Source organism: Neopsephotus bourkii, unplaced genomic scaffold, assembly GCF_033783945.1.
Source record: "Neopsephotus bourkii isolate Nb327-2 ecotype Australia unplaced genomic scaffold, CSIRO-AGI_Nbou_v1 NB_1111, whole genome shotgun sequence".
NCBI classification, from domain to species: Eukaryota; Metazoa; Chordata; class Aves; order Psittaciformes; family Psittacidae; genus Neopsephotus; species Neopsephotus bourkii.
Genome location: NW_026901598.1, coordinates 209,955 through 225,984, shown reverse-complemented (window position 1 = coordinate 225,984; position 16,030 = coordinate 209,955). Strand labels below are relative to the sequence as shown.

General features: G+C 36.7%; 1 protein-coding gene across 2 annotated transcripts in view; it reads right to left on the bottom strand.

Moving 5' to 3' along the window:
• Nucleotides 1–16,030, bottom strand: part of GBE1 (1,4-alpha-glucan branching enzyme 1) — a 150,646-nt gene that overhangs the window by 23,298 nt on the left and 111,318 nt on the right. The window contains exons 13-14 of one of the 2 annotated variants that reach the window (XM_061362271.1): nucleotides 3,607–3,791; nucleotides 2,393–2,520 (exon numbers count right to left, since the gene is read on the bottom strand). In XM_061362271.1, the coding sequence (XP_061218255.1) occupies nucleotides 2,393–2,520; nucleotides 3,607–3,791 (313 nt within the window). Of the gene's footprint in view, nucleotides 1–2,331; nucleotides 2,521–3,606; nucleotides 3,792–16,030 lie in introns of those variants that run through there. The other variant, XM_061362270.1, reaches the window with a different exon arrangement.

Sequence of the window (16,030 nt, the reverse complement as noted above, 5' to 3'; positions counted from 1 at the left end):
TGCAGCTTCTTAAATTTTCAGTGGAGTCTGATTAAGGTATTTCAAATCTGCTTTTGTAATCTAAAACTATAAATTTGGGGCAGCTAAAAGTCCGTCTAAACATGCCCAATTCTATGAACCAGAACTTACAATATGTCTGCCTCAGTACGTATATTATTCAGAACAATTTACGTCTTCAGAATCTGAAACACTGGAAAGAAGAAAAGGTTTCTACCTTCAAGCTTAAATATCCAAGGTTCAATGAGGCTGAGAGCCAGTTGGGAACACTTCCCTCACAGAGGGTTTTCCAGAATTTCCCCTGCTTCATGCACTGAACGGCCACACAATAAATGAACATGGGAAGGTTGTTGAAAAGGTGATTTATGGGAAGAGTCTACATTTGTGACTCCCAAGTGAGAACACTAAATTAAGGAAATGACTCCTCTCAAGAGTTGTGAACTCTTCAGAGTTGCAAACAGCACAATACTGTAAAAGGGGACAGACGCTTCCTTAACAACATGAACAAGGTTCTCAGCAAAGTGTAGGTGTGCTACACATCACAGAGAAGAGCAGCAGCATCTAGAGCCCTCCACTCCCACCAAAAGCAGTGGAACATGTCACACACTGAGAACGAAGAACCACAAGTTGTTTCAATGTCCAGTGAATTAGCAATAGATCAACTTACTGAAACCCAACTAGGCCTTGATTTACAAAGTAAAACTGGTGAAAAGCAGATTTTGCAGTTTGCTTCAGAAGAGCTACTACAGAGCAGCTTCAGCTGAAACAGAAGCAATGCGCTCAGGATTCTACACAAATGGTAAATGCCTAACGTATGAGGAGAAGGGAAATTCTGGTGGAGTAAAACAGATAACAGGCAATGTTTCTGAAATGCCTGAAAGATTTAGAGCCCTGACATTTCAACTGCTTATATTAAATATTTAGTCAACAAAATGGTCATTAAAATATTTCCATGAGCATAAAGAAAGCCCAAAGAGTTTCAGAAGTCCTGACTACAGATTATTCTCACCCCTAGCTGTAAGTACCAAGGAGTAGAATTTTTGTAACAATATGTGTGGAGCACTTACCCAGAAAAACAATGCCTAGGTATTCAATTAGTTTAGCACAAACCAGAAAATGAAGCTAGGAAAACCGCCTCATATTAATCGCAAATACAAGCCTAATAAAGCTGTGCTATTGAAAAATGAGACAAAAGTTCTTAAGAGTGAAATTGTGAGGTTTTTTTACAAAAAATATTTCTTAAACATTTCTGAACATCTTTGAAAAAGAAAGGCAGAAACTGAACCACAAAAAGTGGATTGTATTTAAGTGTATTCGTATAAGCATCGAAGCAAAAAAGTCACACTAGTTATGTTACATGCTGTAGTCCGTAACACTGAACTTCCGTCTTTTCCATCTGCAGAATGCAAAGAATTTCAAAGACAGCTGAAGTACAGTAGCATCCATTTAGACAGGTGAATACTCAAAGGCTACAGCAGCCAAGTGCTGGTGTATCTCACACCACCAGATTAAGGTTTTCCTACTCCAATTTACTGCTCATTCTACTTTTGCCATGAGTTTCAGCAGCAGCACACAGCAGATGACACTGAAGAAGGTGGGTTTGACCTGCTGTTTCCAAAACAGAATCCATTCCTGAGACCCTGTAGGTTGATTCAGCAGTGCTCAGGAGATACAGCGATACACTGAACTGAAGCAATTGAGATATGCCAATATATCCCTGAAATTGCCCATAAATAAAAAGAGCAGGTCAAAACTGGAAATGCACTGCTTTAAACTGCCACAAGTTTGTCAAGGGACTGGAAACGGACTGAACTGGGGCAAATTAAATTCCTCTGGCAAGTTAGCATTAATGTTTTGCATCTCCCTCAATGCTAAGAACATGGACAAAAATGCAAACCCAGCCCATCGTTCAAGGCTAAACATTTACTCCTCACCTGAGGTAAGAACACATTCTCAGTCCACACAATTATAAAACAGAAATTGTACAGCCTTCCTGATGAAGGTTTAAGCTAATGCATTTTCCTGTGCGACTGCATGCACAGCCTTATCCTAGCGGTCACTTTCTGTACTTCATTTAAGAGGTAAGAGCTACTTACTTTTTCATGCCTCAACATAATTCCAGAAAAACAATGCATCAGAAGGGAACCTGAACTTGTAGTCCTTAAATTGCAATTTTTACTTTTGGTTTCTACAGAATGATTTCTTCTGAAGAGGGCAAATCTCTACATTTTCTTTTGCTGTACGCTAAGAATTAAAGCAAGATTACACTGGTGACATAAGCGGTTTCTTAACTTTTAACTACAGCTCGCATTCATATTAGAAAATAGAAATAAAATTAGTCTTCAACTTTTAGAGCTTTTCTGTGCAAGCAAAACAATAAAGAAAAGGATATTTTCCTGGATCTGCAATACCCACTCTGTAGTCCACGTAACTTTGATAGGGATGGAAGTTGAAAACAAAAAGGAGACCAGCTCTCTCAAATGTTATGACCTTGTTGCCTTCATGTTTTTCACTCACATAGGCCTAGGAAAGAAAAATAAAAATAAAATTTATAAAATATTTGATTTCTAACTGAATTAATAAGGAAAAAAACCCCACCACCACTATTTCTATACTTCAAGTAAAACAAAGATTCAAGCAACATAAAGGCATTAACATGCAAACTGAAATTGTTTACCTATGTAATGTCATGTAGTATTTTTGATTACTAAACTATAGCTTACTTTTTATAAGGTAATGTAAACTTAAAGAGGAAGAAGCATGTTCATTATAGAGCACATGAAAAATTCTTGCTCAATATTTGTATGGTGGTCTTTTTATCACACTTTAGCAAAAAATGGATTCCTTTCATCATATCGAATCTTCCGATATACTTGTTATGGGGATCTGCATTACATCTACTGTTAGTTATGTAGAAAATGAAGCATTGGGTATGAGGGCTTTATTTGTTTGGTTTTTAAATCTGTGTGAGAGATGCCTTTGCTAAGCCACATTAAGCTGCTGCACATACCACCTTTGTTCTATTCACAAAAGCCATTAATAAATAACTAGACATCAATTTTAAAAGTTCCTGCAAGTGGATTATGACTAGTATGAAATAATTCAGATTATTATATAGAAATTGTAATAACTGAGTTGCTTTTATAAAAAGTACAATGCAGCATTTGGACAAAAAAGGGAAACACAGAAGTGACAGTTTGAAGACCAAGAGAGTATAACTTACACTGTATTAAAAGTGTTTTCTCAGTAACAGAGTATTTATTTATATGAAGTAAACAGAACAATTTATGCTTTCCCAAAGCAATCCCTGGATTGGATTACAGACAAATTTATAGTCTGTTTTATCCAATCTACAGTTACTAAATAAAACCAGCAAAAACAATAGGAAAAGAGCTTTCTATGAAGCTAAAAGGAGCCTTGCTTCAGATTTCTATTATCTGTGGAAGATATTTCATTGACATGTTTTGACAACTTGAAATATATGGTTGGGCATTACATAGTGCATAATAAAGTGCTGTTTAAAATTTCTGCATGCAAATTTGGTATTGTTATTCTGAACGTGTAGGTAGCTGGTGACTAAAAACTTACCATTTAGTATTTATAACTTACCGGGGGAGATGCAAGCCATCCAAACCTTTCCTCCAATTTATTCATATCTCTATCAAATGCATTTAGGAATCTATAGCGAAGAAGATGATCCTCAGTAAGATTAAACTGTCTTCTGGCATAATGGTAGCTCTCATTGTTCCCTGTTCTGGGGAAGTCGAGCCATTCTGGATGTCCAAATTCATTACCTGCAGTTAGAAATATACAGGACCCATAAATTCACGTGCTAAAAGTACACTAAAACTGCAAAATTAAAATACATGAAAATATATTTTCTTTCTGCAAGTTTTAAATTACAAAGAATAATTCTGGATATATAAATTGGTCATTTTTTTCATTAAAATATCTCTCTAAACTTTCATGCTTGCTAACAGGTTTGTTTGGCCAATAAAACTACCACAGTAAAATATTCATGGACTGCAGGGGAAGTATAAAAGTGGTAAATGAATTATAATTTCTATGCTACCATGCCATGCCTAAAAAAATTCTCATTCCCACCCATTAATAACAGCAGCAGAAATTGAGTCACCCAGGGTACAAGTTTTAGAATCACTACAAAACCTAGAAACATCACTTTATCAGTAGATATCCAGTGGTTTTGAGCATTTAACAGAACCAGCGTTACCATTCACATAACCAGAGAAATTTCTCATTTCAAACAATCAAAAGACCAGTTGGCTGAACTTCAACCACCTTTTATCCTGGCTATAAATACTGTTGTCATTGTTTCCAGTGGCATAAAAATAACTATTCAAAAGGATTACTTGAATTTCAGTTCTTCACTTCTAAGAAAAAATCAAAAAGGCATCTTGGTTCAAGTAGCAGGCTAGATCACAGAATAAATCAGGATGGCTAATGATGATGCATTTAGTATCCGATACTGAAAACAAGTGACTTAAAGGGTGTGACAACCCAGGGATCTAACAGTATATGTCAATTCAGCAACCTTGCAAGGGGAGCTCCTTTCCCAAACATAATACTCAGTGGCATAAGCATCAGGGACACATTTCAGGATGGGATGAAGAACGTTTGAGCACAAGGGTCCTCTGTGTGCCCAGTGGTTCACGCTCCTTTGCTTGCCTGTAGATGCCATTGTATTGCAATGTGGTTTTTATATAACTGTAATGCTTCACAAGTTTGCCAGTCTCACCATACTGGCCCACACAACTACTGAATAGACATTAAGCCAAGGAATAGGTTTATTCAGACTTTATTCAGCACTCCGCTAAAAACAAGTGGGGAAAAAGATGAAATTTAATAAAGAAAAAGCTTAGTTCCTCTTACAGAAGAAAATCTCAGCTGTGAAAGCTGCAGATTCAAAGAAACCCCTCCTTTGGGACTTGGTGTTTTAAATTACTTCCATACATCCACACATTTCTTGTTTTATATACTGTCATTATTACGGTTTGAGACAAATCCAAGTGGGCTTAATGGCTATAACTTGCTCTATAACATGCTGCTTAACATACTCTCAGTCATTTTGGGCTATTCATTCTACACAGGATTGACAAGGGTTAAGTACCTTGAAAAATAAACATTTCAAACCCTGCAATAGCTGATTCATCACAAACATTTCATAGAGATTACACAGAACACATATGCACCATAAAACAGAGACAACAAGTGCTGTACCTGGAAGTATGTATGGGAGGTAATGTGATAAAACTGGAGAGGGTTTCTAATTTAAAAACAAAACGATTCTGACCATTTCTACATTTCTGACTATTTACTCAACTTTTGTCAATAAACTGGAGTTTGCAGGCAGACAAAGGGACAAGGATGCTGAGAGAAGGCAAGCGTTGTTTCCTGGATGGATACCCTGCATGTGCAGCCACCTCCTGCTGACTTTCTGCCTAAAAGGCCTGGAGGATATGGTCAGCAGCGACAGCTATGAATTTGAAGTGACTTTTGTGTATTTCCATGCTTCACAGGAACAAAGAAATAAGCAGAGAACAAAACAGAAAGGCTGAATATATATTAACAAGAACCCTTCACAGCAGCGTCCATTTTCAGGAGAATCCTTCATAGCGTATCCGTTTTGTAAACACACTGACAAGTTGTAAATTAAATTTCCCGTTCAAAAGATGAATCACTAAATTTCATATTCAGCTCAAAAGCAGAAACAAATATAAAAGAATCAGAGTCACAGCAGGACTTTGAAAATGACCTTGGAATAATGCTGGACTTCAGCTCTTAAATGGCACTAACCATACGGTAGGGAAAATGAGAGAAGATATTGCTACAGACACCGTATCTAACCTGTTAGATAGGTTAGCCTCTTAAGAGCTGGGAAAAGTATTACTTTCTTTTGTGATCTGCACACTACTGAAAAGACAGACTACATGATACAGTTCAGTTAAACATAGCAAAAAACCATCAGAAAGTCAGAGATATGTATCTCAAAAAGACAGCCAAGGAAATTGTACTTATTAGTTAGGAAAAACAGAAAGCCAGGGAAAATAAGCAATACAAGATAACGAATAAATTAAACTAAAATAGCTCATCATTTCAATAGAGTATTTCATCGTTAAAACTTAAACGGGAAGTTCAGATTGGATATACGGAAGAAGTTCTTTCCTGTTAGGGTGGTGAGGTACTGGAATGGGTTACCCAGGGAAGTTGTGAATGCTCCATCCCTGGCGGTGGTCAAGGCCAGGTTGGACAGAGCCTTGGGTGGCATGGTTTAGTGGGAGGTGTCCCTGCCCATGGCAGGGGGATGGAACTGGATGATCTTAAGGTCCTTTCCAACCCTAACTATTCTATGATTCTATAATATCTCCTTTGTGTTCATACCATATACCAACTGCCCTGTCTCCGCTTGCTTTGCCTGTTTCCGCACCAGTTATTTGAATGCTGCAGTTTGTTGGTTGGTTGTCTGTCTCTTCTTTAAGGAACAACAAAAGTGCAGCAAAACACAGAAGCAATGTAATTTATTGTTCTAGCCATCGCTGCTGTTCACTAAGAAAAAATGGAATTTAACATAGTGCAGCAGCTAGATCGAAGACTATATTATTTGCTGATGTCTAAAAAGCATGTTAAGAGTCTAAACACCAACTGCTTGCACTTCAAATGACTTTGTATAGGCGTCTTCTGCACAACACACACATGGGCTTTTTGTGTGAGCTGCTTGATTTTAAAAGGGTCCCTTCATTTCTCTTTCGAAAAAGATGAGTTCATAAATACTGACAGAACAAATCCAAGGAGGCATTTTTGGTTATGTTTTTAAGATGTGGAGGAGGGAATAGGAACTAGCACTTAGGATAGAAGCAGGCCTTCCGATAAACTGCAGAGTATGCTTGGCACTTGAGACACATAAGGCTATGCATCTTTTAACAAAAATACACCTCACTAATTTTTCTTCCCTTAATTGCTATTGTTTCTTAATTTAACTTCACAACAATTGAGGGGCAGGTCTAGGAAAAGGAAGGTACCAGTAACTGACCAACACTCATTTCAAGACATAACTAACAGTACCCGTGAAGCATCTGCTGCCTCCTTCCCCATGTTCAACTTCACACTTCTGACAAGAATCAGCAACATTCATTTCTTGATAATTCTGAAAGCCTCTAAACATAGCAGTACTATTGGGATTTCTTTTCCTGTGATTAATTTGCTGTTTGATGTAAAGGTCCAAACTACAGACTGATAAGCCAGCTGCTACAAATGATGCAAATCAAGACAATGGAACTAATGTGGAGGAGAACAAAGCTGAAATTAACTGAAATTTTGATTATAGAAACAAAACAAAGACAACTCATGGAAATGCAATGCATACTAATTTTATCTAGGAATTAATTCAAGTTTGTTATTTCCTACATACGGCACATATTGGACAACTTCACTTAACTATGTACAATATTTCAAGATCACAATTCCAACAAATAAATTAACTTCCTACTGCTATAATGAAGATTTACATCACCCTTGTTTATTAGGCTAGAAATGCATTTATACTGCAAAGCAGTTATGCTGCTGATGACTGCTTTGAAGCTGTGCCCCACAGGTCATTAAAGTTTTCTTGATCTCTCTTCTTTAGATACCACTACTAGCAATTCTCTCTCAAGAAATTAGGCTAAGCAGAACTGAAAGCACATTTAAAAGAAGCAGCAGGCAGTGTCAAGAGATGTCTGTTGTTTTGTTTGTATTTTGAATTAAGTATAACATTAAATACTTTAAAAACAGTTAAAGAAAGTAGCTTGTTTTATACATCAAAGGTAAGAAGTTTAATTAGGTGTATAAGGCTGAAAAAGTTTTTAAATGAAGTAAAATACTATGAAAAGACCCTGTTTTAACAGTGATGAGCTGAAGACTAGACACATTCAGACAGCGTTTCAACAGTTCCGCCTTAACATATTTCTATCAAAACAAGTAACATTACACCAGTTTACACCAGCCAGATAAGCAGCTCATCCAGGAGTTGTAACAGATTTGAATTTAACTTCGCTACATTTGTGAGCAATGATGAGAATGCAACAATCTACAGATTATAAACAGAATTAATGTTAACTCAGATCTAGCTAGCACATATTTCTCATTATTTCAAAAATATAAATATTTCAAAGAATTAATCCTCATTTTCCCTAGTTGCAAAAGTTTTGGATATTGAGCAATTTTGATACTTTGCATTTACTCATGTTTGTACCAAATATTCTTCTTAATATTTATACTACTAAAAACAAGTGACAAACAATTCTGCCTTCAAATTACGAGAGGATGATCTTCATTACAAGCATTTATTTAATCTTGTCATCAATACAATACAGTAAAGCTTAACCTTGCCTGTATTAAAGGATCAAAGAATGCCTTTCCTCTGGTGTGAGAACCATGAAAAACCACAAGCATGCGTCTAATCTATTCCAGACATAGGGAAGTACCGAGTCCTTAAAATGATTCTAGATTGCACCAGGGATATAGTACTCTATCCACAGTGGCTGACTAGAAGATCCAGGGAAGCTGCAGAATGGAATTTCAAGGGATTCCCTGGCATGTCTGACTTGTTGCTCCAAGAAGAAATCTTACCGTTTATCTGGAAAGGTAGATTCTTTTTCTTCCACCAGAATAATATTGCTTTAATTTAAATAGCACTAAATAAAGGCTTCTATTATAACAATATTTTCTGCCTTTACAGCCCCTCTTTTCTTCTTTAGTACTTCGCAATCTCAACTTCTCACAGCAAACTGTTTGGAAGTATAGCTTTAACACTGTGCAGGTATGATATTCCAGGCCTGTTTCTTAATATACCAGTAAAACCTGTTGAATCAGAATTTTATATCTATTTAGTTGCCCTTTTCTAACAGTAGCTAAAAAGCAAGTGCCTAGAAAAGGATCAAAGAATACAAGAATCATAAATGATGTTTCCTTTTAATATATTCCACATGCTCCATTTTTTTTTAGGCCATGACAATGCCCACTCCTCTTACAGACTATACTCCAAAAACTAACACAGAAGCCTGTATTGCATTTTCACAGAGTCAGCCTAGGTAGTTAGCCCTTTCAGATGTCCTACTTATTACTTGAATATCCAAGCTTTTAAACAGCAGACATTCTCTTATTGAGGCTTTAAGCCTCCCCCTCTGTGTTGAGAAATCCAGAAGATGATGGTGGGCCTCCCCAACATCCTAGGGATCAGACTGCAATACTACCTCCAATTTCTTCAAAAATCTATGATTAATTGTTAAGATCTGAAGAAATGAAATAAATAGATCACATAAACCCCTTCTTCAAAATAACCCAAAATGAATTTTACACAATGTTATCTTTAGATTTAGGAAACACAGTTTTTCGCCTTTTGATAAACTACTGGTAGTTGTGACAGTTTCTACATAACCATCTCATAAAATAAGATTAGTGTGTCGGGGAGTATCAGCTCTGGCAAAACCTTAATTGGGACAACACACACTCCATCTCTTCTTTTGAGACTTCTATACTAAAAGACAACCCAATATTGGTCACAGAAAACCCGTTTATGGATTCAAAAAGTTTGGGAGAATTGTTTGTGATGATCCTGGAGATTCTGCAAATGACCCTCCTCCCTTTGCTTACCTGTCTATAAGTGCTTCAAATCAAACTCAAAACATTTCAAGAACTCTAAAAATTGGTTTATATTCTTACTCCCCAAGAACTGACCACGTAGTTTCTCACAGTGGACAGAATTAAGTACAGCATAAAAAATATTGACAAACCCATGAAAACTGTGTGCATATAAACACATTATTCATGACACAGCTTTTGGCAATGGAAAGTTTTACAACACTGCTCAGCAGGAGGATGTTAACTTCAGAAGCTGTACTTATCACTAAAATTTTATTACTTTTTATACTTTTATAAAAAGTCATTTACTGCTTACTGACCTTTTCTCCTCCAAAATAGGTACCTTTGGAATACACGTCACTTACAATAAATACCTTTTTTAAAGCAAACAGATCAGCTTTATTTTTCCTTCAGTCATTAAGGCAAACAGGCACAGGTTAACACAAACAAATAACCCAGGAAAGCAAATATTGTGATAGAGACTTTGTTTAAATTGAAGAGGGCTCACAATTTCTCTTTCTTTATTATAGAAGCTGACAAATGCTTGCTGAGTCTGTGCTTTTGCAAGATACTAATTTTATATTACTGTTAAAAGGTCCAGTACTCTGATTTTCCTATTTTAATATACCAGCCATTTCAAATCACATCATGCTATTGCTTGGTACACAGGCTGTCAAGCCCAGATAGGGCTAATCTTCACCTGAGAATAAGTGTCATGAAGTTTTTCCTCTCTATCAAAAGATCTCTTTTTTTTTTAATACATACTGCAACCTGCAATATTTAACTAGCTTTTTCTATAACATATTTAGCTGATCACAGCTCTTCTAAAGTTCAGTGGTATTTCTAAAATACTCTCCTCAAATCATATTTATTGTACTCCATTCCTAACAGATCATATTAAACAAGTAAGGGAGGAACAGAAATCCTGTTAAAAGACATTTCTCCCAGTTATGGTACATTCTTCTCTCTCATACATCATTTTAAACTGGAAAAGTAATTCCTGAAAATTTCAATTTAATTCAAGAGGAAAATACTGCTGTAAAATATAATATAAATGAAAGAAATAAAACCCCACCTCAAACTTTGGTGAAATCCATTTTACTTAATCTCTATTAAATTCATAAGCTATTAAAATGATACAGCTGACACCATAGTTTGCCTTTGCGTAATTCCATGGGCTGTGTCTGGCTTATCTAGTAGGCTTCTGGGGGAGAATTACTGTAATTCAAAGCAAAGCAGGAACTGGTTAAGATGTCTGTACTTGCTCATAGATTCTGGAACCAATACATTCCCTTATAGTTCCATCTTAAGCAACATCCCTTAAACAGTTCTAAGCCAGTTGATGCATTCTCACATACCATATCGTGAAAGCAGCTAGCTTGGTTAACCCAAAGCTCTTGCTGTCTTACGTTTCAGGTGAAATTTTGTTAACACTTAAGCACAGTTGTACCCTCTCTTCAAAGTATTTGAAATTAAGTATAATTAATATAGGTTGCAGCACACCAGTAACTTGCTTCTTTCTCATTCCCCCTTCCTATCAAAGTTGGCCTGTCTTCACTTATTTCCTACTGATGTTAAAAAGTTGGAGTTATTGCACCATAAAAACCCTCAACTCAGCCAAGTAACAAGAAAATAAGTGATTCTTCTCAGAAGCACAACCTCTAAACCTGTATTAGGAAAGGCTGGATGGTGGAGGAGCTTACTTACACAGAGGAACAGCCAGAGTGGACAAACCATGGCACTGCTTACTATGATTTACTTTTCAACAGAAGCAGAGCCCACGATGGTTATGCCAGCATGTCTGTATTTAGTAGAACTGTATTTACACAAACAAAACATTTATCTGGAATAAATAATCCCTTCATTTGTTATTTGTAGTGTTCCATCAAAAGAGTATTCAATGAAATATTAGCAATGTCACTGACAACAGTATTCAGTTCCTAGGGGCAGATGAATGTTTTCCCTTTGATGCTTTAGTGAGGAAACTTTGAGTTTCTGCAGTTCATACTTACTTAAAGAGTACCATGATCAGTTATCTGGACTAGAAGGAACCCTGAGTGAATGGGTTATTTTACTAACCTACTCTTAGAAAATTTCAGTCCTGAAAGTTTACATTTCACCACTCCTCCCCCAGTGTAGAAAAATATATTTCAGATTTAGAATTTACTCCATGCTCTGAGGCAGTCTTTCAAAAAACAAAACAAAACAAAAAGAGTAACAATATGAATTATTTTCATTGCTATAACACTGAAACAATTCCCATTCTGCTGTTTCATATTAGCTGCATCTTGGTAAAAATGAGACTGACATGGATACTGTGACATTTCTACTATGCTCTATGTGTCCATAAACAGAATATATTATTTACTTAACCGCTTCCAAGAGCTCACTAAAATATTTAGGAGCAGGAATATTCCAAAGCACATTGAAAAGGTTGAAAAGAAAAATGTCAAAAACATGACACAACTAAAACCAGACCCAGTAAAAACAAGACCCAGCTAAGACATACAAAACCTATGACAGGAAACTTTCCTAAATAGAAGATGTCACGACAGAAGTTGTAGCTAAATCTTTCAGTGTGGGGTACTGACCAGAGACTGGTACCATGACTGACAGGATAATGGGCTTAAAAAGTGAATCAAAGACCAGACTGGAAAAGGATGAGGTCACACAAAGATGGCAAAACTTTTGTCGTAATATATTCAATAAATAGCAGTTTTCTTACTGGTGTCAGTGTGTCCAAAATTGCATCCTCTAGTTTTGAAAGAGCATATAAAGGATTATGTTACTAAAGGAGAAAGAAAATGTAAACTGAGGAGAGAGACCACTTGAATAGTGTTTGATACATATAAAAGTTAAAGCTTTTCATATTATACCCATCAAAAATGAAAGTTTAATAATATACTGTTCTTGGTATAGTAATAAAACTAGTTAAGATTAATCATGCATTTGTTAATAGCACAAAACAAGAAAATTTAAAATTAAAAGTTCGGCCTATTTCAAAAAGCAGCTCATAAATTCAAAACCAATAATAAATAAAAAATTACCAGAACACCTTTGGAGTCTGGGCATTCACCAGAAGCTTATTACAGTACAGAGAGGACTACAACAGATGTCAAAGCTGGCAAGGAACAAAGATGCCTGGAAACACAGTTTTGTGCAAGACTGTACTGTGTCAGACACTTCTCCAAGCTCCTCCATTTAGCTGTTTAATACCTCATTTATTTGAAACAGAAAACTTCCTAAACAGCCCAAGTGACAGATGTCAGGACTCTTGAATATATAAATATTAATGAAGCCACATCCAAAGATACTAATGGTGAAACCTTCAACTCTTAAAATGCTGTAACACTTCCAAAGAAAATAAAGCCTTATACTTTGATTAACAAACATTAACACAGCACTAAGTCTTCACACAGTTCTATACAGTATTTCAAGCAAGTAAACAGAAAGGAAAATCACAGAATGACTGGGGTTGGAAAGGACCTCTGGAGATCATCCAGTCCAAACCCCCTGTCAAGGCAGGGCCACACAAAGCAGGTCACACAGGAACACGCCTGGCAGGTTTGGAATGTCTCTAGAGAGGGAGACTCCACAACCTCCCCAGGCAGCCTGTTTGAGTTCTCTGACACCCTCAACATAAAGAAGTTCTCCCTCATGTTGAGGTGAAACTTCTTGTGTTTTAGTTTATGGCCATTGCTCCTCATCCTACCACTGGGTGCCACTGAAAAGTCTGCCACCATCCCCCTGGCACGTGCCTTTGAGACATTTATATATATTAATGAGATCCCCTTGTCTTGCTTTCTTGAAACAGGTCAAATCAGCCATTGGAGAATTCTTCTGGTTGCAGCTCTGAACCACTTCTTACCTAAAGTTCACAGGGAAAACGATTCCCAAGATTCCTCCTAGAATGATGTATCGCTGCTTTGCGCCTACATTAAATCTTTCTTCTCCCAGCTGCCTCCTGCCCTCTACCTGAGGCTGGCTAAACACTGATATGCTGACAATGTATTTCTACACTTCCTAAAACACATTTGGTTTTGACAGCTATCAAGACCTTCACAATTTTAAGTATTATTTGCCATTGTTTTCAATGGGCTTGGGCACTTACTACAGTATCTTTAAAACCAGAATTATGTGCTTATTCCAAGTCCCTGAAAAGGCACAGCCTCACACTGCTAGCTACACCACCTTTTCCTCAAAGAGCGAGCCCAGAGACTTACCTCTGATGCACTCAGTCTCAAGGCTGCGGCTGCCAATGTAAGACTCTTCTGATGTAAAAAAAAACCCAACCAAAAGTATTTCTAAGTTCACATACTGGGAGTGTTTCGGTGTCATTAATCAGCTATTTGTATTCTGAATGTTAGGTGATTTGTGATTTTTTTGAAGGTACAAGCAGTATTCTGTTTGCAGGATTTGGCCCTGGTTCAAAGCAAGCTGTTACTGTAATGTCTCACCATAGTGAACTTACATATATGCAAATCTGTATATAAACAATATATAAAAATAAGTTGATATAAAAATGTAATCAAATTGTCTATTTGCTTCTAAACACAATTCTAGACAACAGCTGAAATATTAGGTGTAACTAATATCTAACTCAAGCGATACTTTAGATATGCAAGGATATTTGCTTAAAAGTAAGTTGGAACAAACAGAAAAAATCGTTAACTTTAGCAGAAAACCAGCTACAGAGCTAGGTGCATTGCATGTGAGCTAGTCCTGTTCTACATCATTCCCAGTTCACAACAGTCTCCCTATAGAAGACTCCACTGACCATGCTACCCAAGTGTTTTTCAGCAGTGCACTTGCTGATGTGCTACCCACCTACTCAAACCTTTCTCAACCTTTCAGTGAAAATATATATGAGGGAGTAGTTCATATTGGCAGATTATCATTGTTGTTCTCAAAGGTACTTCCAAATTAATATGAGGGTAGCCAAGCTGAAACCATGGCTTGCATTTCAAACACAAGGTAGCAGCGTTGTGACAGCCCTTACCCAAGAAGCTTACTTTACATTCTCTGATTGCATTCATTGATACTATTCCTGTAAAGGCCAGCTTCAGAAATAAGAGGAGTACAGAGTTTTATAGAAACTTACAACACACTCATGCAGAAAATCTTAATGTTAGCAGAGACCTTCACCACATTGAAGTGTGAAAAAAAAAGTAAAATGATTCCAAAATAAGCCATATATCATATTTGATAAAAAAGTTCTTACATTAGGATCCTCACAGGTTCCTATCTTGGCAACTAAACATATAGCAACATACATCAGAGAGGTTTATGAACATAATCGCATCTCCCAAGTACATACTGTTCAGAAAACACAGATCAGTAAGATACAGGCCTATTTTCAAAATGTTCCTTTCAGTGCTTTAATTATTACGGAGTTTGACAACAGCACTCCAACATAACACATGTAGTGCATGGCTCGTAAATCCAAGCCCATTGTTAAGAAGAAAGGCAAATGTTATAACCTAGAATTGCATATTAGTAGTGTTTGAGCATACAGAAAGCCTTACAAAATGGGAAGAGCTGGAAGCATTTTAAAGCCAGGTTTCTTTTACAGAGTTCTCTCGATATATTTTTTTTTCAAGAAGTAGACTTGCCTCAGTGAGCTGACAAAAAGCACAGCCCTGGCAAAATCCAGCATTCCTACTGTTCAGCACAATTACTCCAATTCACTACTTAGCAGGAAGACACTTAAACTGTTATTGTACTTCTACCTCGCAGCAAAAGAATGTAGGAGGGTGATGCTAAATAATCATGCACTGAGGATTTAAGTTTAGATCAGGTTTGTTTGTCGTTGGTTGGGGCTTGTTTTGTTTGTGCTGTGGGTTTTTTTGTGGTTTTGTTTTGTTTTTTTGATATATACACAGCAGATGAAAATAAATGCCAGCTACTGACACTAAAAAAGATTGGCCAACGATCCCCTTTGCTTCAGGGCTACTGCTGGGGGATGAATAAAATATTAGCCATCTGTAAAATTCAAACATGCTGGGAAAAATAAAATACATAATCCACATTTTGAGAGTCATATGCTTTACTAACAGTTTAAAACCCTGAGATAGAATTTCTCAGTTGCCCAGTCTGCTTTCCTATACAGCTATTAAAGTAGATGGGATACATTAGATAAGAAGATTCATTAAAAGAACCGTATGTGTAGATAAAGGACCCCAAGTGTGTGCAACAAGTACAACTGAACACTTCATACTGCCAGTTCCAAATGCTCATACTAAACCATTTTCAGACAGCAATACACTACATGAGCTATAAGAGACAAAAGAGCCCAAAATATATCCCAAATATGTATGCTGGAGTTTACCAGTTGATAGCTAGGTTGTGTGACTGAATTTATTTAACCCAACAGCAGTGTGCAAAGAACACAGAGAGT